Source organism: Hemitrygon akajei, chromosome 7 (assembly GCF_048418815.1).
Source record: "Hemitrygon akajei chromosome 7, sHemAka1.3, whole genome shotgun sequence".
Lineage (NCBI taxonomy): Eukaryota > Metazoa > Chordata > Chondrichthyes > Myliobatiformes > Dasyatidae > Hemitrygon > Hemitrygon akajei.
This window is the reverse complement of record NC_133130.1, coordinates 89,256,267-89,280,103: the sequence shown is the minus strand read 5'-3', so window position 1 is coordinate 89,280,103 and position 23,837 is coordinate 89,256,267. Positions and strand designations below refer to the sequence as shown.

Genomic DNA, 23,837 nt, shown 5'->3' with positions numbered 1-23,837 from the left:
ATATGACAAGCTGATTAATCCTGGAATCAATTTCGTGAACCTCATTTGAACCCTCTCCAGTTTCAGCATATCTATCCTTTCTAAGATAAGGGCCCCAAACTGCTCACAATACTCCAAGTGAGGCCTCACCGGTTCTTTATAGTCTTGCTTTCGTATTCTAGTCCTTTTGAAATGTAAATTGTAAAGTTATATTGATATCAATTCCATTTTCGTAGCAGAAAATTTATTTCTGATGGGAAATCTTTTATCGGTGTCGGTGGTAAATGATCTACCAATGCCAACCTTACTGACAAGTACAAATCCAAGTGCTCTTCAGTGTGGTGATGCTTTCTGCCTCCATTACTCCTTCAGACAAAATTCCTAGCCTCAATAGTACCCATTAGATGAAGTTTTCATCTCTCCTCTAATGCTTTCACCAATGAAATCCATGCCCTGCGATTTACAACTCTAGGAAAAAAACAACAGATTTTTCTTATTTATTTAGTTTCTTTGTAATTTTATGCACTCTAGAGTGACAGGCTCTTTCACAGTGGCTGCAGCTGAAGGAGGAAGGTGCTCTGGATGATGTGGCTCTGACTTTCTTGTTAATGAGCGTGTTGGTCCTTGTGATCTCAGCTCTTGTGCAAAGGTAGATGCTATTGGAGTGTGTACATTCCAATGTCTCTTTATACTTATGCCACCCAATATCCTCTATTCCCCTGTCTTATCCCACACCTTCTATTTCTCTCTAAGGATTTCCTCCTACTACAAGGCTAATTTTTTGCCTAATCTGCAAACCTCTTTGTCGTGTCTCTGACATTCGGGTTTAAACCATTAATATCCATTACAAAAACCAAGATCTATCTCCTGTTGAGCTGGTTACGACCCTCCCAGTCCCTTAATCAATTGTTGACCCTGTACTTCCTGGCACGGATCTGTATTCGATATGCCTCCATCTCTTGGATTCCATTTGCTTTTACTGTCATGACCTATCTGCCACCTTGTCAGAAGGCTTGCTGAAATCTACATGGCATATTTGGAACACGCTGACCAACATGCCAGTCAGGTTAATAAGACAGGATTTTTCCTTAAAATACGCTGATTGCCCTCTGATTAACTTGTGACTTTATAAATGAAGAACCATACTTTCCCAGAAATGGATTGCAAACATTTGCTTGTTACTAAACTTAAGCATCTTTTTTGTAATTGTACAATTTATCCCACGTAGAAAGTTATACAGGCCATCCACCTCCACATCAGCTTTTAGCCTTTCAGGCCTTCCTTCCGAGTTATCCTCTTACTCTTTCTGTACTTGTAAAACATATTTGGATTTTTATTGATTTTTACCTGCTAATATTTCTTTCTCCTTTGCTTTTCTAATTCCTACGTGTTCACGATGTCCAATTCCAGTCAGCTGTTGGGGTGCTCGGATGCCACTCTGGCTTCAGTCAAAGGTGTATTTGTTCATCCTATACACCTTTCACAATTACAAGTCACTGCTTGACACTAAAAACATCAAGTACTTCAGAACTATCACGTCAGCAAGTTGTTCGATAGCAACGGAGCTGGGTTTATTGTGAACTGTTGTTGTGTTGTTGCCTGGACCTGTTGTGTGCCAAATCGGTGCACAGTTCAAAATAAAATATGTGGGAGTGGTAGTTTTGGACACTTCTATTGTAATCACTGCAATCTGTTGGACATCGGTAATGTAGGACGCTGCAAGCCCAATTCAGTGGTTCGTTGGCGAGATTGATGGTGGGCGAGCTGTGTAGCTTCATTTGTTGTGCGGACAAGGTCCACTTGCCTGGGACTCACCTGTTGTGGATGCTGGTGAAGGAGATGCCGGACGGAGCAGGCTGTGTTCCACTGGATTTCATACTGGTTTGGGGGCTTCTGTTGATGCTGCCCTCTAGTGTTTGCTCAGTGGAAGAACAACCTGGACCAGGACAGCTCAGGGACTTGATATACGTTACTTCTGTCTTCGAGACGGTTTTCTGAAATCATAGCCAAATGAACTATTTATGCTCTGTGCTGTGAACAGTGTGCTGATGGCACTACGTTTTGCACCTTGGCCTAAGAGGAATGCTGTTTTGTTTGGCTATGGTTGAACGATGATTAAGCTTGAAACTTGAACTTGTATGAAATGTACTTTTTTTGTCATACCTTCTTTGTCTTTTCATCCCCCTAGATTCAGCAGTCACACACTAACTCTTTGTGGGAAAATGTTTACCTTCAACAACTTTCTTGAATGCCTCCTGGTGCTCTGAGAGTGATTTAACTGCAAAACTATTTTAAGGTAATTCTTACTAAACCACTTCTGATCTAGTAAAATTGTGCTTTCCACAAATTAGAATTTTTGATTCTATTTTATCTTCATCCATTTCCATATCAATGATAAATCTAATTGAATTATCACCACCACAGTAATGCTCTCATACTGATACATATTCTATTTCCTAGCAACTTTCGCTAAAGCTGAATCCAGAACTTCCCCTTTCTCTATTTGTTCTTTCTTCTGCGCTGATTTGCTAATATCAGCGCAGAAGATTCTCTTGTATGTAATTTAGGAACTCGATGCCTTTTTATATCGACTCTATGTAAGCTAGTTGAAATCTTCCAAGGTTTCAAGAGCACAGCAGCTCAGCAGCTGTTACTATTACCTCGCATCTGCGAGGATTCTGGGTTCATTCCTGACTTGAGCGTGGACCCTGAATGTTCTTCCCGTAGTGGTGTGGCTTTCAGCTGGGTGCTTCAGATTCCTCCCACTTTCCAAATACACGTTGGTAGGCTAATTGGCTATCGCAAATTGGTCCTCAGTGCAGATATGTACAATAAGAATCAAAGGAGATTCGATGAGCATGTGAGGGAGTGGATAAGTTATCAGGCTATAAGGAAATAAGGGGAGGTGGAATGGGACGACCCTGCTGGCAGCCACCGTGTGGCTGATGAGCTGAATGGCCTGTACAGCTTTCTCCCACTATTCAAAGGTAGAGCATTCCTGTGAAATAGTTCGTAAGCCAGAATGTCGTAAAGTGAAGAAGCAATTACCATTTATTTATATGGGAAAAAATTAGTGAGCGTTCGCAGACCCAAAAAATAACCTACCAAATCATGCCAAACAACCTAAAATAACAGTAACATATAGTAAAAGCAGGAATGATCTGATAAATACACAGCCTATATAAAGTAGAAATACTTTTCTGCAATTATTGCAGCACTGTCCACCGCAGCGAAAATCTCACGCAAGCGCTCTCGGCAGAAGCACTCTCTCCAGTAACCTTTGAAGCTACCAAGTAACACGTAAAAATACACAGCCTGTATAAAGTAGAAATAACGTATGTACAGTATAGTTTCACTTACCGGAATCGGGAAGACGGTGAGCACACTGATGATGGTGTGTTAGGCTGAGTCGTCGGAGGTTGGGGTGGTGGGGGGGGGGGCGGGTAGAGAAGACTGGGGTGTCATCTCATCGTCGTCTGTTTCCATCAGGGCAGGCAGGTCAGCTTCTTCTGTGTCTGCCTGCCTCGATGTTGAAGGTCGAGTTTCATCATCTGCTGTGGCTGATGTGGAAGATTTAAAAAACAACAGTATGCTTGACTGCTTAGCCTCGCGCATTTTTCTATCATACGGTTCTTTGTAAGCACTCAAACCATCCTGCAAATATGCCCTAAGCCTACGCACCCTTTCAAAATTAAAGTCATACTTTTCTGCAATCATTGCAGCGTTGTCAATCGCAGTAAAAATCTCACACAATTGCTTCACGTTCAGTTCCTGGACAACTTCACTTTCAGGCCATTCGCTACTGCATTCGGTTTCAAATGTTATCCTTTCCTCTTCAGCAGCTCTTCATCTCTCAGTTCTTGGTCATGGGATGACAAAACCTCTTCAACATCATCTTCGTCAACTTCCACAAACCCTTAGCCAAGCTCACTATATCCTTCCTTTGTTCACCATGATCAAAACGCTTAATTATGTCTAGTTTTACACTAAGTGTAAAACACCCCTTTAGGCTTTTCCGATACCTTAGAACTCATCTTGCTAACGGATGCACAAAATAAATCGACATAAAGCACAGATGCTCACAGGCACGTGTTTAAGCAATGCCGGCTAGAATGCAGTTCCGGGGGAGGAGCTTAGCTGCTCGGCGTGCGCTGCCTTTCTTTGTAACAGTGAAAACACCTTCTGTTAGCGAAAACAGGTAACTAATGTAGGTCTTTCGTAACAGCGAGGTGACGTACAGCGAACGTTCAAAAAACTGGGGGGGGGGCACCTGTATTATAATAAGAAAACAGTAAATGGCTGCCTGTTTTTGCACTTCTCAATTTTACCTACAATTCTGCTTTTCTATCCTCCTTGGGCTGCTGTGTTCCTGTTATAGCATGACTACCACCTCTGTACCCTTTACCTCAACCTGTACAATTCCATTTGATGCTCCTTCCAAAGTATCATGTCTTCTTAAAACTGTGATTTAACTAACAACAGCAATCTCACCATTTGCCCTCATCCTTAGCACTGGACAGTATCACTCCCCCTTTAAGCTATCTTTTTGACGTAGGTGTGGCGTTGCTGCAAAATTTCTTTAAGCCCTATCTGTGATTGGGTGAGTGTGTACATGTGTAGGAGTCACGAGCAGTTTATTTGGTAACACTGTCACTTCTGTAGCGGATTAGAGTGTTAGTGGAGTGCTGAATTACCCAGGTGGCTGTGGCAGATTGTGAGCGAAGCCATAGGGAGGACATATCTACCTGACATTGTCTTTGTTAATTTACATGTTGGAAATGCATCTGTCTCTGACCACGCCAGAGAGAATGAATTTTAGAAGAGGCTCATGAGGGGGGGCTGTCATTTATGAGTCCAGGAGTGTGTGTGTGCACATGTGCATTGGTATGTTGTATATTTCTTAGATCTTGAGCAATTGAACTTGTATCAAAGGGATAAAAATTTATTCAATATGTTGCTGCCCTGATGTAACAACTTTGAGATTTAACTCTGATTAAAAGGTTGTAAAGGATCTTCAGATATGGGCAACTTTTTGAGAATAACCAGTTGTGAGAAAACAATTTTTGCTTTGGCACCGAAAACTAATTACTTTGTGGTCAAGTGAGAAAGGATTAGGTTTATAATTAGTTTAAAAACGAAGTGAATGAACAAGCTTGTTTTCCAGATTTAAACTTAAGAGCAAGCAGCTGTGTGTTAACATGTACGGTAGTTTCAACACAGAAAGAACTGGAGTTGCAGGGCATCTCTTAAGTTTTTTATAGTTAATGATCAGTAAGCTGTTTTTAACATTACGAGCTGAGAGGACACTGGAAGAGAGTGTTGCTAAACTTTATGTTGTGTTCTGATTTGCGGCCAGTTTATAATGTTACCTTGCTTTACGGATTTAAGGAGAGGATAGTGCTGTCATAGAATTTGGCCGAATGTGTTTTGGCTGGTGGTTTTGCAACGCACATCAGTATTTCCTTCAGCATGGAATAACCATTAAATGTCTTTGATTTCAGGTCCGTCTGTCTAACTCTGGAGCTTTCCCAAATAATCACTGAGAATGTCAGGTCTGGTTGAGCCGAGGAAAGGGAGTTTTTTTAAGGTATTGTAATCTTGTTACAGTGCTTACAGAAGTAATTTACAAACCACTTCAATGCGTATCCTTGCTTTTTTTGCTAGTTTCTTTTTTTCCTTTCGTTATTTCTTCAGCCAAACCTCCACCGTCCTGCCTGTTGCTTTTTATTTTGGTCTGGGTGGATATCGTAAGTGCGGGGGGAGGATGCAGTCGAGCAGTTCAGTCCAGTCAGTGCTTTACCATCAGTGGACATGCCAGGAAGCATGCTTGAGCAATGAGGAAATGATCCCACCCTGGCTGTGTTTCCTTTTTTCCTGTAGACATACTGCTGAGACAGTCAAAAGCTCAGCTGCAAATGTTAGTAGATTAATTAGGGACAGAGTGGGTGAGAGGACAAGTACAAGCTGATCACAATCCATCAAATGGACTCGTAGAAGGTAAGACATGTTTAACAAGCCTAGATGAACTTCATCAGCGTGCTCGATATAGATGTTATTTATAATTGGCTGCCAATTTGACAACTTTTGATTAAAGGCTGTCAACATAAATGACTCTGGATATTATTAGAGTCAACTTTTTTTATATAGAGGCTGCGATATAGAAGGAGAATTCTGCAGGATGTAATTGGTACTCGGGCATCAGCTTTTCACCATAACGTCAGTGAAGGACCGGTGACACGAACTGGTGCTCAGTGCACTACGTTAGGTGACACGATAAAAGTGTAGATTGGAGCAGAAAATTGCAATGATAGATCACAAAGTAAACACGTGCAAAACTGCATCAGCTGGAATTTGTTTGTGGAAGTGCAGGGATATTGGACCCAAGATAAAGGGGCTAGATTAATTTTCTGAATTTCTGTTCATATTCCATATCTAATTTCCCTTTTGTTGAGTTTCCTTTGGCGTTACAAGAAGTTATTAACCACATCAATGAGTTCTTCACGAGTGTATTACAAACCACAAGTTAACACCAGACCACAGTGAGGTACTAGGAGACATAGGTGGTTAATTTTAAGCAGCTCTTTGGAAGAAAAGTGGCGAGGTACTATGTTTAGAGAGGCACTTTTTGAGCTTTGGTGGGGGACAAGAGATCTGAAGGCTATCAGTTAAATACAGCAATGGGTAGAAACACTTCATCCAGATTAGATCCAGTAAATGAGCTGGTCCTTAGCAAAGAGTGACAGAGAGAGGGATGGACTGGGTGTTTAGAAGAAATGGCATAACCATTCGCAATAATTGAAGAAAATTCTGTTCTTCCAAATGCTGAACAGACTGAAAATTTAAAGACAATGAAGCGTGTGGGTGGAACCAAGATTGGTTAGATTGAGAAAGCTTGTTCTCGCTGCTTTGTATCTGCTTCTGAAATCCCTTTTTGTTGCATAAATCTTAATGACTGAAGATAATTTAAAGCTAATAAAGCTGTATTGAACTTTATTTATATTATAAACTGCTGCTCTTTTTTCTGAGTGATGTAATACAGTCATTATATTTCATATTCTCAAGTGAAAATGTATGCATTGTGATCCAATGCATTATCTAGTTGGTTGAAATGAGAAATACTGTGACTAATCGTAATATGCACTTGGGCCCTGAAAGCTATCACATAAATACAAGCGTGTTCCTTCATGTTTTTAGCAAAAGTTGGGTTAACTGGTTAAAAGACTAGAGATTCTGTTTTACATAACTGCCCTTCTGTAAGAAATATAAACAAAGATAATCGGTACTTATGTTGGCAAAGAGCTTGTTTTCACAATGTGAGTTCTGTGGAATTCAGTTGTCGTCACCACAGTTTAGAATTTAGGAAGTCTGTTTGTAACCCAGCTGATGCATATTGCAACATGTGACTTTGTTTTCTTTTAGCCGCAGTGGAATTTTTAATGGAACAGCCTGCTGCTTTTTTAAAACTTATCTCCAACAATTGTAAGCATGCTGTTTAGATAGTTTGAAGTAGATCACGAAAGCCATTCCTATTGAATATTTTTGTTTAAAGTGCGTCTTGCCTGTCCATTCTTTATTTACTGTATATATAATGCCCCGATATGATGTTTAAGTTGAGATCTATTCATTTAAAATGTCATTTTTATTTTTGAGCATCTCACTGTAATGCTTCCTCAAACAGAGGTTCTTCAAACAATTATACTGAGATGCATTAGGATGAAATGGTTGTTATGTTGGTTTAGGTTGAGGCAAACCAATTTGACTTTTAGGATGCAGTTTTGGAATAACTGATGACAGTCGTGATTTGAATTTGTCCAGAGATGCTGATGTATACTGAAGGTATCAGTGGTCAGAGCTGAACTATCCAAACCTTGCAAAGTAGTTGACGTTTAGAATATGTTTGAATCTTTATTGAAGCCAATATAACATTAAAACACTGTTAATATTGACTTTGTAGGCAACTCAATGTACATAGGTTTACAAATGAAAATAAAGTAACAACCTAACATTTATATCTTACTTAGTTCCAAGTTTTTATGTGGACACAGCTCACCCAGTAATTAAATAAATCAGTTGCTGTCCATCTGTGCCGATTGATCTAGTAGTTTCCTGGTAAACTGCCCTCAATGTTTTCCCATTGTAATGCAAAAGAAATTGAGACAAACCTCTCCCTTTATGATGGTTCCTGCTATACAGTATACTCCAAGTCAATACATCCTAATCCTTTAGGCTCAGTGCCATTAAATTTTCATGGGAAAGTTGTTGTGATGGGAATTTAAGGCTGATTTATACTTGTGCGTCGCACCTATGCCGTAGGGACCGTGTACCCTACGCCATAGGGTGATGCACACCTCCCCAAAAAAGTAATTCGCGCATCGCGGCGACGCAGAGCGCAACAACTGTGATTGGTCCGCTTGGTAGCATATCATCTCCTCCTACGCATTTCCGGTTGCTTCTTCTCCGCCATGTCTGTACACCGATGCAGAATAGATGAACCAAATTGTCAAATCTACCTGCCGACATGCGAAAATATTTGAAATGCATTTCCTTGTCCATGTCTCTCGCGAAGGAACTCAACACAGTGGCATAGAAATCCCACCGCCAACTAACGTTTTGGCGCACTGCCAACGCATGCTTACTATGGCGTAGAGTGACGCAAAAGTGAAAATCAGGGTTATGGCGTAGGCTACGGCGTAGCCCATATGCACAACTATAAATCAGCCTTACTAGCACGTGGAGAATTTGTTTTTTTTAATATATACTCTGGAAATGCTGCAGTCAGTCAGACTGTAAAACGTCTGTGGAGAAAACCAATAAATGTGCCTTGGGTTAATCCTATTTGTTGAAAGTTACTTGTGGACGCTTCTGTTTTTTTAAAGTTACTTTAAAGAGGTTCCTTGGTATCTCGTGACATGCTGGATAGAATTTTTGGTCAAACAAGAATTACGTATACATCTTACTAGTGGTACCTGCTTATGAGGCGCTGTTCTCCTTTAAGCACCTTTTGTTACCTGTGGGATGTTGAACTCCATTATTATGATTGGATATTATGGTGAATCAAAACCAGAAGATACTGTGCTTCAAAGTCATGCCCAGGGCCAATTTGGAGATTTTTATCCCCACTGCGGTAAAATAGCCCCTGCAGATTCTAAATCGTCAACTATAGAGCAAAATTTAAATTGTGTGGCAAAGTGTGAGAAAAAGCTAAAATAATTAAAACAAAATCTCTGTACATGCAGTTTTACATTTTCACTGCTGGAGATGTTTGCTGTTGGTATTTGTGATCATTGGTCACTGTCATCAGTTGGTTTTGTGGAAAATTGGATCAACAGAAAGGAATTATCCTGCTGCTTTACCACACTTGTTTATTTTTACTAATATCTGCAGAAGAATTTGTGAAATAAAAATGTTTGAAATGACCTGACAGAATGCTTTATTTGTAATAAACAATGTAAAAAGCTCAGTTACTAACATTTTTAATTTACTGTTTTCTGTACAGCTGATAGTCCACTGCGTCACTTTTTTTTTCTGCAATACTTTCAGGGTCTTTCACAAAGGTCAATGTTATTTAAGAGGTCCATAAAGTGCCTGCATCAATGTGTTCGAGAGTGCCTGCCTTCAATGGGAGTTCTAATGTTTCATTGAAGTACAGGGGAAATCCTGCCCTAAATACCTAGTGTTCTCAATGACGTTAAAGCTTCTGCAGACCAGTTAACTAGTTATTAGCACCACAACTTTCCATGATCTAACAATAGACTCTTGACTGCTTATCACAGCTGGTTGACACGCTTGCATCCGAGATTGGAGAACTGAAAATGGTCAATTCAGTTTCTGATTTAGACGAAGATGCTCACTATGCTAGGTGGCTACGGTGAGTTTACATGCATATTTAATCATGCATACTTTAATGCACGACTTATTGCTGATGACCTCCACATTAACTAATTGCCTTTCAGCATGTACTGTATTCTAACCCTTAACTCTATGTGGAATTCATCATTCTTTCAGATGAGTTTCACAGTGCCACTGAGAGTGGTAATGTCTTGCTCATTTCTCAATTTATTAATTGATTTGTTTTTTGGTTGGTTGGTTGATTGAGATGCAGCACAGAACAGGCCATTCTGGCATTTCCCTGTGCTACATTTTTGGTTGATGGGGAAGCAGTAGTGAATTCATGTTAAGTTTTCATGCATTCAGAACCAACATTACATCTTTTAATTGTTCTGTGGTTAGAATCCATGAATATTTTGATTCAGAGCTTGCCACTTGTGGTCATTACAGATTCCTTTACTTTGTTCTGAGATGTTCAATTGGTGCATAATTTCTACCATTTGGGTTCCAGTAGGTACATTTAGTGTAAGAGAAATGTATACAATATACATCCTGAAATTATTCTTCTTTGCAAACATCCAGAAAAACAGAGGAGTGCCGCAAAGAATGAATGACAGTTAAATGTTGGAACCCCAAAGCCCCCACCAGCAAAAAAACATCTGCACCCCCGCCCCCCATCGAGCTCTCAAGCTTGCAGGAAAGCATCAGTAAAGACACAGACTTATAGTATCCCAAAGACTACTCATTTATGCTTCTCTCATATTGCCCAGTTTGTTCCTCATGCCAGAAAGCTTTTAAACAAAACTTATTTGTGCAACATGAATTAATATTAATATAAATATTTCCACTTAACTCATCACACATACAGAGCATTAGAAACAGGAGCTGGAGTAAGGTAGAGAGTCCTTCAAAAATAAGAGAAAATCTGCAAATGCTGGAAGTCCAAGCAACACCCACAAAATGCTGGAGGAACTCAGCAAGCTAGGCAGCATCTATGGAAAAGAGTGGAGTGTAGTCGGTGTTTCGGGCTGAGTTAATCCCGATGAAGGGACTCGGCATACATGCCGACCGTACTGTTTTCCATAGATGCAGCCTGGCCAGCTGAGTTTTGTGGTTAGAGCCCTTCAAGCTTGTTTCACTACTCAGCAAGATCATGCTAACCCCTTGATTCCCTGATTTCCATAAACGTTATTCATCTCTGTTTTGGAGTGAACGCCTGAACTTCCTCAGCTGAACAGACTCATTTCAGTCTTTGAACGTAGAACAGTACAGCACAGGAGCAATGGTGTGCCGAACTAATTACGTAAGCTAGTAACTGAAATCCCACTAAACTAGTCTCCTCTGTCTACACAAGTCACCATCACCCTATTCACGCATCTATCTAAGAGACTATTAAATACCTCTTGTGTACTTGCCTCCACTAACACCCATGATAGTACATTCCAGGAGCTCACCACTCTCTGTTTAAAACAATAACTTAACCAGCCCATGTCATTTAAACAGCCTCTTGCACTTTAAATGCATGCCCTCCAGTATTAGATATTTTGACCCCAGGAGAAAGAGATTGGCTGTCATCTGTCGGTGCCCCTCATAATCTTATAAACTTCAATCTGTCGACCATCAACTTCTGCCATACCAGAGAAAACTACCCAAGTTTGTCTAACCTCTCCTCATAGCACATATCCTCTAATCCAGGTGGGATCCTGATAAACCTCTGTTTTGCACCCTCTCCAAAGCCTCCACATCCTTCCTATAATGGGGTAATCAGAAATGAATGCAATCAACCTCATGCAGCCTAACCAGAGTTTTTTTAAAGCTGCAACGTAACCTCCCAATTCTTGAACTCAGTACCTTGAATAATGAAATTAGTGTATTATGCATCGCCTTTGCAACCCTTTCAACACATGCAGCCACTTCCAGGGAGCTATGGACTTGGACTCCAAGATTCCTCTCTACAGCAGCACTTTCGGGGGTTCTGCAGTTAACTGTAATGTCACTTTACATTTGCTTCCCAAAGTGCAGCACCTCAGATTCGGCCAGATTATCTGCAGCTGATCTATAACCTGCTGTATTCTTAAACAACCTATCCCTTGTTTTCAAACTGTGTCCCTACATCCTCTCTCCTCAGTCAAGAAAACATTTAACCTCTGAAGTTCATTAAGAATTTTGTGATCTCCTTTCTTTCTTTTAAACAGTATAGAATAGAAGCTTAGCCTACTCAATCTCCCCATCTCCAGAAAACACACTACTTTTGGGACCAGCCTAGTTGATCTGTGCTACACTTCCTCATGGCAAATATATCCTTTCTTAGCTAAGGAGACTACATTTGTACACATTGTTACAACTGTGGTCTTGCCAAAGCCTTATAGGATATCATTATTTCTGTAATGAAACCCTATGTACCATTTACCCTTTGAAAGAATCACACAGTCCCTCTCCCTTGTCTCTGTCCTACACAGCTGTAGAATTGCTTTTTGCCGTGAACTATTTATCCAATCCCCTTAATTTTTATTGAGTTTGTTTCCATCCTTTTTACAAGCAATGAATCCAAGATAGAAACATAGAAAACCTACAGCACAATACAGGCCCTTCGGCCCACAAGGCTATGCCGAACATGTCCTTACCTTAGAACTACCTAAGCTTACCCATAGCCCTCTATGTTTCTAAGCTCCATGTATCCATCCAAGAGTCTGTTAAAAGACCCTATCGTATCCACTTCCACCACAGCTGCCAGCAGCCCAGTCCACGCACTCACCACTCTCTGCGTTTTTAAAAAAAACAACAACAACTTACCCCTGACATCTCCTCTGTACCTACTTCCAAGCACCTTAAAACTATGCCCTCTCGTGCTAGCCATTTCAGACCTGGGGAAAAGCCTCTGACTATCCACACGATCAATGCTTCTCATTATCTTGTACACCTCTATCAAGTCACCTCTCATCCTCTGTCACTCCAAGGAGAAAAGGCCAAGTTCACTCAACCTATTCTCATAACACATACTCTCCAATCCAGGCAACATCTTTGTAAGTCTCCTCTGCACCCTTTCTATGGTTTCCACGTCCTTCCTATAGTGAGGCAACCAGAACTGAGCACAATACTCCAAGTGGGGTCTGACCAGGGTCCTTTATAGCTGCAACATTACCTCTCTACTCTTAAACTCAATCCCACGATTGATGAAGGCCAGTGCTTCGTATGCTGCCTTAACCACAGAGTCAACCTGCGTAGCACCTTTGAGTGTCCTGAGGACTCGGACCCCAAGATCCCTCTGATCCTCCAACTGCCAAGAGTCTTGCTATTAATGCTATATTCTGCCATCATATTTGACCTACCAAAATGAACCACGTCACACTTATCTGGATTGAACTCCATCTGCCACTTCTCAACCCAGTTCTGCATCCTATCAATGTCTCACTGTAACATCTGACAGCCCTCCATACTATCCACAACACCCCCAACCTTTGTGCCATCAGCAAATTTACTAACCCATTCCCTCCACTTCCTCATCCAGGTCATTTATAAAAATCACGAAGAGTCCCAGAACAGATCCCTGAGGCACACCACTGGTCACTGACCTCCATGCAGAATACGACCTGTCTAAAGCCACTCTTTGCCTTCTGTGGGCAAGCCAGTTCTGGATCCGCAAAGCAATGCCCCCTTGGATCCCATGCCACCTTACCTTCTCAATAAGCCTTGCATGGGGTACCTTATCAAATGCCTTGCTAAAATCCATATACACTACATCTATGGCTCTACCTTCATCAATGTGTTTAGTCACATCCTCAAAAAAATCAATCAGGCTTGTAAGGCACGACCTGCCTTTCACAAAGCCATGCTGACTATTCCTAATCATATTATGCCTCTCCAAATGTTCATAAATCCTGCCTCTCAGGATCTTCTCCATCAACTGGCCTATAATTTCCTGGGCTATCCCTACTCCATTTCTTGAATAAGGGAACAACATTTGCAACACTCCAATCCTCCAGAACCTCTCCTGTCCTCATTGATAATGCAAAGATCATCGCCAGAGGCTCAGTAGTCTCCTCCCTTGCTTCCCACAGTAGCCTAGGTTACATCCTGTCCAGTCCCATTGACTTATCCAACTTGATGCTTTCCAAAAGCTCCTGCACTTTCTCTTGCTTAATATTTACATGCTTAAGCTTTTCAGTCCACTGAAAGTCATCCCTACAATTATCAAGATCCTTTCTGTAGTGAATACTGAAGCAAAGTATTCATTAAGTACCTCTGGTATCTTCTCTGGTTCCATACACACTTTTCCACTGTCACACTTGATTGGTCCGATTCTCTCACGTCTTATCCTCTTGCTCTTCACATACTTGTAGAATGCCTTGGGGTTTTTCTTAATCCTGTCTGCCAAGGCCTTCTCATGGCCCCTTCTGGCTTTCCTAATTTCCTCCTTAAGCTCCTTCCTGCTAGCCTTATAATCTTCTAGATCTCTATCATTGCCTAGTTTTTTGAACCTTTCGTAGGCTCTTCTGTTCTTCTTGACTAGATTTACAACAGCCTTTGTACACCATGGTTCCTGTACCCTAACATCCTTTCCCTGTCTCATTGGAATGTACCTGTGCAGAACTCCACACAAATATCCCCTGAACATTTGCCATCTTTCTTTCATACGTTTCCCTGAGAACATCTGTTTCCAATTTATGCTTCCAAGTTCCTGCCTGATAGCCTCATATTTCCCCTTACTCCAATTAAACGTTTCCTTGTCTATTCCTATCCCTCTCCAGTGCTATGGTAAAGGAGATAGAATTGTGATCACTATCTCCAAAATGCTCTCCCACTGAGAGACCTGACACCTGACCAGTTCATTTCTCAACACCAGATCATGTACAGCCTCTCCTCTTGTAGGCTTAACTACATATTGTGTCAAGAAATCTTCCTGAACACACCTAACAACCTCCACCCCATCTAAACCTCTAGGGAGATGCCAATCAGTATTTGGGAAATTAAAATCTCCCACCACAATAACCCTGTTGTTATTACACCTTTGCAGAATCTGTCTCCCTATCTGCTCCTCGATGTCCCTGTTACTATTGGGTGGTCTATAAAAAAGCACCCGATAGAGTTATTGACCCCTTCCTATTCCTAACTTCTACCCACAGAGACTCCGTAGACAACCCCTCCATGATTTCCTCCTTTTCTGCAGCCACGACAATATCTCTGATCAACAGTGCCACGCCTCCACCTCTTTTGCCTCCCTCCCTGTCCTTTCTGAAACATCTACAACCGAGCACTTGAGGTAGCCATTCCTGCCCCTACACCATCCAGGTCTCTGTAATGGCCACAACATCATAGCTCCAAGCACTGATCCACGCTCTAAGCTCATCTGCTTTGTTCTTAATACTCCTCGCATTAAAATAGACACATCTCAAACCATCGGTCTGAGTGCATCCCTTCTCTATCACCTGCCTATCCTCCCTTTCGCATTGTCTCCAAGCTTTCCCTATTTGTGAGCCAACCTGGCTTTCCTCCGTCACTTCAGTTCGGTTCCCACCCCCCAACATATCTAGTTTAAACTCTCCCCAACAGCCTTTGCAAACCTTCCCGCCAGGATATTGGTCCCCCTCAGATTCAAGTGCAACCTGTCCTTTTTGTACAGGTCACACCTGCCCCAGAAGAGGTCCCAATGATCCAGAAATCTGACCCCCTGCCCCCTGCTCCAATCCCTTAGCCACGAATTTATCCTCCACCTCATTCTATTCCTATACTCACTATCACATGGCACAGGCAGTAATTCTAAGATTACTACCTCTGAAGTCCTGCTTCTGAACTTCCTTCCTAACTCCCTGTAGTCTGTTTTCAAGACCTCCTCCCTTTTCCTACCTATGTCATTGGTACCATTATGTACCACGATGTCTGGCTGTTCTCCTTCCCACTTCAAGATATCATGGACACAGCCAGAAACATCCTGGACCCTGGCACCTGGGAGGAAAACTATCATCTGCATTTCTTCCCTGCGTCCACAGAATCGCCTGTCTGACGCCCTATAGAGTCTCCTGTTGCTGCTGCATAAATGATAGGGGACTGATCATTAGTGTTCATTGAGCAATATAACAAAAGTCATATTCTTCAGATGGCAGTGGGAAGAAAGTATAAAGTATAATTTGATTGCAAAATGGAAAAGTCAAATGATAACTTATTGCTTCAAAATTTAATCAAACGTCAATTTGAGTGATAAAATTGTTCACAATAGAACACATATATCCATAGACATCCAGTCTGGGTGAAATAATGACAAGAAAGAGACCAGCTCTCTGTGACTTATTTAAAATCTCCGCCCACGTGAATCTCCAGAACAGATCAAATGTTTCACAAAACGGAGTGCCATATTTTACTGTTGCAGTCAGTGAGCATTTTCTTGTGTTATTAGACTTAAACTGGAGAGTCACCTTGTTATCAGACCTGTGCAATAGTGGGATGGGCAGACACTTGCGGTCATCAGAACACAACTGTCAACTGTGGCCTCTGTTTATCATGGATAAGGCTTTGGCTGCAGGGCAGTGAAATGGCTCATAGTCTCTGTTCTGACATGAATAATTAATCGTAGACATTACTGAGATGTTCTTGTCTTAATTTCCTGAAAAAAATTGTTCCCACTGACAAGTTGCACGGTATGTGTTATTGTGGCAATGCAAGGTTAACTGGTTTGGAACTTTAATATGTTCACAGATTTCCTCCATTCAAAATGAAGGAACTGTTGTGGGGGAAAAAATAATCTTTTGCTTCACCTAGTTTAAGCAATAACATTAAGTTTCAGCTTGGTACTTCACTTCTGGTGTTGCTCTTTAGATTAGACATCCAGTTTATTCATTTAAGGACGTGTCCATCATTGGGTTGGCCACTGTTGTCCATGAAATCCTATATGGCTGTTCATCAAATTTTAGCTGAAAATGATTGCTGCCACTTGGAAGAGTTAATGACTGATCAGCAATATGTCTCCTTCCCTAGTTGCAGTAGTGCTGTTTCTAAATTAGAAAATGTTTATAAAATGCTCTTTAAGGGAAACTGATGTAGATAGATAGATACTTTATTCATCCCCATGGGGAAATTCAACTTTTTTCCAATGTCCCATACACTTGTTGTAGCAAAACTAATTACATACAATACTTAACTCAGTAAAAATTATATACTCAGTTTACTTGCATCACTGCCTACTTTAAACTGATGGTTTAATTATTTTACTCACTGATGATGATCTCTTGCTCAGTTTGCAAGGGGATATGGATTATGACCGTGAGAGAGAACAAGCTGCTAAACACTGGCTGAGGGATTCCGGCTATGAAAGCTTCCTATGCAACCTCAGCATTTTTGATCGACTTCTGCATACCCATCCAGTCTGGCTACAACTCGGCTTGAGTGATGAGGATTGTCTACGCATTCTGCAGCCCGAGGATGCTGGGGTAAGTCACTTCCTTCTGAAAAGGACGGCTGACATACTTGTGTGAGGAGCATCGGGTTTCGCTTTCAAAGGATGCACTTGAGAGAAGTTGTTTTGGCTCAGTTAAAAAAGGGAAATGCTGGAAGAGTTCAGTCAGTTAAGCAGCATCTATGGACAGAAACTTCAATTAATGATTTTGAGTCAGGAACCTTCTCAGAGCGTGAGGATTAGTGGAGCGGTTCGTAGTTTTCAAAGCACAGTAGATGGAGGACAAGACAGAAGACTATACAAATTGGTTACATCGGTATTTGTGCTCCTTATCCTTGATCTGCCTTAGCTAATCTTCATACAGCCTTTTGTCTTGCACCCCACTCATTACCCATTGACTACCATTGTAGGATTTTGTGAATTAAACACGTAAGAGTTGGTTTAGGAGCTCGATAAAAGCCGCAGCCCTTTACTTTCATTGCAAACAAGCCAAAAGCAGTCACCTTGCACTGACGTCATTATGTTAGACTCTGTCTCTTGAAGTGAACACAACAATTCAATGATGGTGTTTGTGAATTATGCAGAACGGTTTCTATTATGAACAATATGTGTTGTCTGTCACCCACTACATTGCCCTACAGACACCCCCCTCCCCAGAATTCACCAAAACTGGCATTGTAAATGCCTGGAGCTGCCCAGCTCGGGTCCTATGTGCCTTGGTTGGAGTACCAGCTGCGACCTCTGGCTTGACTAAAGGCTTGCAGACACATACGTGGTCATGTCATCGTGCAGAGGGGGTGTGGTAGCGGAACCAGTGGTGGGCCAGTTTAGGGCAATCTATAGAAATACATTCAGGTTTCAACTTCCTATCTGTAATAAAAGTCTTTTCACCCCATTCTAAAATGGGGAATGGGCCATCGTAAGGGGACTTAAGGGGTTGTTGATGTGCATCGTGGTGGACAAAAATGAATGAGGTAGAACACAGGTCAGCTGGAACCCATGAGAGCTGAATTTCATGAAGGGAGGTAGGAAACTGTTAAAAAAAAAAAATTGTGTTTACTGAGGAGGGTGGAATGCTGCTGAGATTCCAACCAGGCATTTGTGTTGTCAGGAATAAAATCACCCGGCACCCATAGCAGCTGCCTGTACACAGACTCAGCTGCAGAGGACTGCAGGTCCTTTTTTGGAGCTGTTCTGAGCCCCACCAGGACCCACAGAAGACCCAAGATCGTGCCAACACTCGTCAGTCAGGGAGGCCCTCAGAGCAGCCTTTAAGGAACGATGAAACCGCTTGCTTAGGCCATTGGACTGGGGTGATACGCTGTGGTGTGATGCTATTTAATGCCAAGGTTGTGGGCCATTGGTCAGGAGGAATATCAGATGGGGTGCTGAACTGAGTGACCCAGGTGATAATGAATGCCCAAGCCACGACCGCAGCTGTCGTTGATGTTAGAGGGACAAGCTGGCGACCTGGTGTATGGTCTACCATGGTAAGGAGTTACATGAAACCACATGAGTTGTGAAGAGGACCTACCAAGTCCACGTTGATGTGGTGAAACATCGCTGACACACAGCACAGGCTGCCCTCCATTCTTGCATGTCCTTCCGAAGGCCATGCCACACAAACTTTAAGGCATCCGGTTTCTCTGAAGCCTTCCCGCCTGGATGCGAGAGGCCGTGAATCGAGTTAAAAACAGTACACCTCCAGTTTGCTGGTACTGTGGGGCAAGGGTGACCAGTTGAGATGTCACACAGGAGAGAAACTCCTGCATCCCTGATGCACCATCAATAACTCACGCTGAGACTTAGGAAGTGAGATATCGGCTTTTATTGACTGAAGAACAACACTTCCTGGGAAAATGAGGGAGAGCAGCAGATCACAGTCGCCTTTATACAGGGGTCTGTGGGAGGAGCCACAGGAGCAGTCAGCAGGGTCTGTGGGAGGAGCCACAGGAGCAGTCAGACAGGTATATCTAGTTCACCACAATCCCCAAACCTGATGTCCCCCAGTCACAGGCCCATGACTGCTGTCCAGTAGCTTGGATGGCGGGCTGTGAGAGGCAATCAGCCATGACATTATTTTTCCCTTTGATGTGCAGTACGTCAGTTGTGAATTCTGAAATGTAGGCCATGTGGCATCGCTGCTGTACAGACCAAGGGTCTGACACTTCAGCCATTGTGGTCAACAGACGCTGTGAAATGTTGACCTCCAGTAGGAAGCGGAAATGGCGGACGGCCTGATAGAGACTAAGAAGCTCGCAGTCAAACATGGTGTACTTCCTCTCGGGGGAGGAGAAGGATGGATCTGCCGGCTGAAGAAGGTGAGTGGCTGACACACACCTGCAGCCAACTGTTTGTGCACAGTACCCATGGCATAGGCTGAGGCGTCAGTAGTTGGGGAGTGCATGGGCCAGGAAAGTTGCATTTGAAGGAGCTCATTTGGTTTCACCAGATGCTCTCATCATGTCCGCTGACCACTCAAGCATGCCTTTAAGGGTACTATACAAGGGTTCAGCAGCTCGTGGAATGAAATGGTGATAGAAACTCACCATATCTAAAAATTGTTGCAGTGCTTTGGTAGTGCAGGGGTAGCGGACAGTCCATAATAGCAGCAACTTTTGATGGCAGACAAGTCGCACTTCCTGCAGCGATGAGGTGGCTGAAAAAGTCAACAGTAGACAACCCAAACTGGAATTTAGCGGAGTTAATAATTAGCCCACGTTGGCTTAAATGCTTGAAAAGTGTGCAGAGGTGAGATAGGTGTTCGATTCTGGTTGCGCTGGCGACAAGTATGTCATTCAGTTAAACCGAAAGAAAATCTAATTCTTTTAACACAGTGTTCATTAATTGCCGGAAATCCGTGCTGCATCTTTTTAAGCCCAGACGGCGTGCACAGAAACTCAAACTGGCCAAACAGGGTTATAACAGCAGTTTTGGGAACATCCTCAGTGCACACAGGCACCTGATGGTAGCCCTAAGTCCACTTTAGAAAAAGTTATCGTTTCAGCTAATCGTGCTGAAAGGTCTTGAATACACGGGACTGGGTAGGGATTGGGCGTGAAGCCCTTGTTAAGGTGGTGGTAGTTCCCACATTGACGGCAACCACCATGAGACTTGGAGACCACATGGAGAGGGGAGGCCCAGAAGCTATTCGATCTGCGTACAATGCCAAGCATTTCCAAGTTAGCATACTTGGCCTTCGCACTGGCCAGCTTTTCTGTGTTTGGTCCGTCCACACAGGCATGGACCGCTGAGCAGTTTGTGGAAATGGGGTACTGAACCCCATGCTTCGAGTAGTGGAAAATGTGGGCTTGGTGAGGGTTGGGAATTTGCTCAGCAGGTGAGTGAACTCACGTGGTGGTGCGTGCGCTAGACAGAGTCGCCGTGGGGAACTTACTGGGGTTACAGAGTAATGGCCCAAAGACTTCTGTGCCCACAAGCTAGCAGTTCTTGAGATCTACTAACAATTCTTTGGTGCACAGGAAATCTGCACCAAGTAAAGATCTAAGACGAAGTTCCATGTGCAGCGTAATCCAGTGAAACGGAGCATCACGTGTCACGTCCCGTAAGTCTGGATCCTGCTACCTTTAGCAGCCTCCAGCAAGGGTCCGTCACTCTCTGCCTTATAGTCAGTGGGCAAGGCAGGCACCACACTCACTTGAGCGGCTGTATCACACAGGAAGTATCACCCTGAAAGGGTGTTTGTAATGAACAGTAGATGACCCTGGCAGCTGATGTTCACAGTCCTCCCATGTCCCAATGTGCTAGCACTGTCGAAGCTGCGTGTCAGTTGGCACTTGGTGTTTGTGCCAACGTAAACATGATAAAAACATCGACCCAGCATTTTCTGGTTCAGAGTCATGTGTTTGAGTATGCTGGAGGCTCTGCTGACAGGACTTATTGAGACAGGGTAAGGAAAAGGATCATTACACCTCTGCCGGCCTGAGTGTAGACTAGCGGCCATTTTAGCAAGCTCCCTCTAGTCCTTCATGGGTAGTGCGAACTTGATCAGGCATTTGTTGCGTAAACAGTTCTTGAAAAATAAAACAAGGATGTTGATTCAAACAACGCACACAAAATGCTGTAGGAGCTCAGCAGGCCAGGCAGCATCTATGGCAAAATTACAGTCGACACTATCGGGCCAAGACCCTTCGGCAAGGACGTTGATGCCCAGGAGAGACAGCATGTGGTCCATTAGTTCTGAAGGCCTCGTGTCAGGGAGAGCAACTGTTTGGCACACTCAGACACAAACGGTCCAAAAGTACAGGATGGGTGAGTTTTCAGAGTGAGACATATTTATCACGTGCAGGTGGGTCTTTAAGTAGATTCACCACTCTGGCTGCAGAGGAACTACTTAGCAATGCTACGACATAGTAAAATTTTATGATAACTAAGAAAAATCTAACAAACGCAATGGAGCAAATAAGACTATTCAATTTCCAGTGGACAGTAATTGATTCAGTATTACAGCTTGTTCTTCCAAATACACCTGCTCGTTGAAAATTTGGCACACCTGTTAGGAGGTCTACGTTTTAAGAAGTTTTTTCAATTTATAAAAAAACTTCAAAGTCTCTTCCACCAAAAAATTACTAAAGGGATTTGTTCCATTTCTAAATGAATAGCTACAGTGTTTGTCAAGAATTTTTTTAAAAAACACAGATTGCAGCCAAAAGCAAGCAAATTACTGATGAATAGTTCAATGTAAATCTCCCTGCCACCCACCCCTTCCTACTCCTTTCCAGATCTGTATCAAATAAACTCACAAAATGTCTATGTAACCTTGCATATTATGTCGGGGAAGTGAAGATCAAACAGCTTATTTAAACATGAAAACAGCCAGGAAACTACACATCATTATGAATTACGATAGCTGGATTGTAAACTATCTAAATTAAGATTGGTAGTTTTATTAATATTAAAGGTCATTGCTGTGAGCAGCAATCCAAATTAATCTTTTGAAGGATGGACATACCCAGATGTAGGAGGGTGAGTGACATGTCTAAATCTTCCCCCAGGTCACTGTGCTTTCTGCCACAGAAACCTTTAATGCTCTGATGTGCTTCATAGAAGCATATTTGGATGCAGTGGAAACCAGGGTAAAGCAGGATGAATGAGGAGAGATACCTCAGCCTGGACACACAGGCGATTTTTAAGGAGTCCCTTTGGGGAGGTAATTCTAGGGTGCAAAGTCAAGATAGCTGAAGGACTAACCACCATAAATGTGAACGGGGGCGGGGATATACAAAAGAGTAGAGTTAAAGACATGGAGAGTTTGGGAGGTGGCTGAGAGGGAATACAGTGATAGAGGGAGGGAAAAGCATGAAACTATATAAGCATGCTGATGAGGATGTTAAATTGGCAGCTACGGACGAGTTGCTGCCCTCCGAGGGGCCACTGGGCCCAAGGCTCATGGGAATGTTATCAAAATTCTGAGATTTATGGACCAGACTGGAGTTCAAAGTAATTGTAGTTCATATTGGCCTCTTTCAGTTCTCACCCATTCTCTCGTGCTGCTGATTGGTAGGCTGAGTGTTTGGGGTTTGATGTTCTTATTGTTTCTCCATGTGAGTGATCCATTAGTCTTTGTGCGAGGGAGGTTTGGGGTTTGTGAGTTTCTATTTATTTTTTTTGTGTGGAGTGTTGATGTCTTTCTTTCAATACTTTTATGTTTTTTCTGTATTTTATGGCTATCTGGTGAAGATGAATCTCAGAGTTGTATTCTGCATACATACTTCGATAATAACATGAACCTTTGAACCTTGTAGAGGTCAGGATAGTTTTTCCAAGGACAGGAATTATGAGTGAGCAGAGGAGAGACACAAATTGCAGATACTCTTTTTTTAAAAAAATGAAATGCAATTTCAATTGTGTCAATATTGTCTCTTATCTGTGCTTTATCATACAGTTGCAGTTAAGTAAGTTGAAACAATTTGTAATCTTGGGCTTTATATCCACTAAATGTGCTGGCTGTCCCCTGTCCAAAGCTCTTGTCTAAGTGATGGTACAACTTGTCACGTGCTACAGATTCAGCAAAAGGGGATGACACATGGTCAAGCACAATTCGTGCAACAAAAGTCACCCTCTAGTTGGTCAGTGGAATCATGGGATTTTAAGAAAACAGACCCTATTCAATATGTAAGACTTGTGTCCGTAAAAAAAACATCAATCCGCTAACTCAAATCCACTTAAAGAAAAATTGGAAGGAAACCATGTTAATTAGCTCAAGTCAGATGATAGTAGTGGACGAATGAACCGGAGTTGAGTTGGCAGATTGATGGTTTTTTTTTTGGAAGCTTGTATGATGTATAGCTCCGGGGTTGTGCTCCCAATGGGTTTTTTTCCTTTGTTTTTGTTTTTTCCAGTTAGTAGGGGTTTTTTTTTTAGTTAGTGGTTCTTTTTTTCCTCCTTTTTCTTTAAAAAAAAATTCTTAACACTTTATTTTCTCTTATTATTGATATATTGCTTAGCTTTGTTAATCAGTTATTTGCTAATTTAATTCCTTATTGTACATAATGACATATTGACTTAATGTATCTTTTTTGATCATCTTCAATAATAATTAATAAAAAAGATTTTAAAATGGACTTGTGTCACTTCTCTGTGAGTGTTATCTATTTCTAACTATTTCCTTGCTCTTGTCTCA

The 23,837-nt window shown here is 42.2% G+C and overlaps 1 protein-coding gene across 12 annotated transcripts in view; it reads left to right on the top strand.

Annotated features, from left to right (window-relative positions):
* The window catches only part of LOC140730654 (ras and Rab interactor 2-like), a 175,909-nt gene that overhangs the window by 108,361 nt on the left and 43,711 nt on the right, over nucleotides 1-23,837 (top strand). For 5 of the 12 annotated variants that reach the window (XM_073051392.1, XM_073051398.1, XM_073051393.1 and 2 more), the window contains exons 2-4: nucleotides 5,481-5,566; nucleotides 9,753-9,847; nucleotides 17,036-17,228. In XM_073051392.1, the coding sequence (XP_072907493.1) occupies nucleotides 5,525-5,566; nucleotides 9,753-9,847; nucleotides 17,036-17,228 (330 nt within the window). In that variant the 5' untranslated portion in view covers nucleotides 5,481-5,524. Of the gene's footprint in view, nucleotides 1-2,167; nucleotides 2,276-4,716; nucleotides 4,864-5,480; nucleotides 5,567-5,865; nucleotides 5,977-9,752; nucleotides 9,848-17,035; nucleotides 17,229-23,837 lie in introns of those variants that run through there. The other 7 variants (XM_073051391.1, XM_073051395.1, XM_073051400.1 and 4 more) reach the window with 7 other exon arrangements.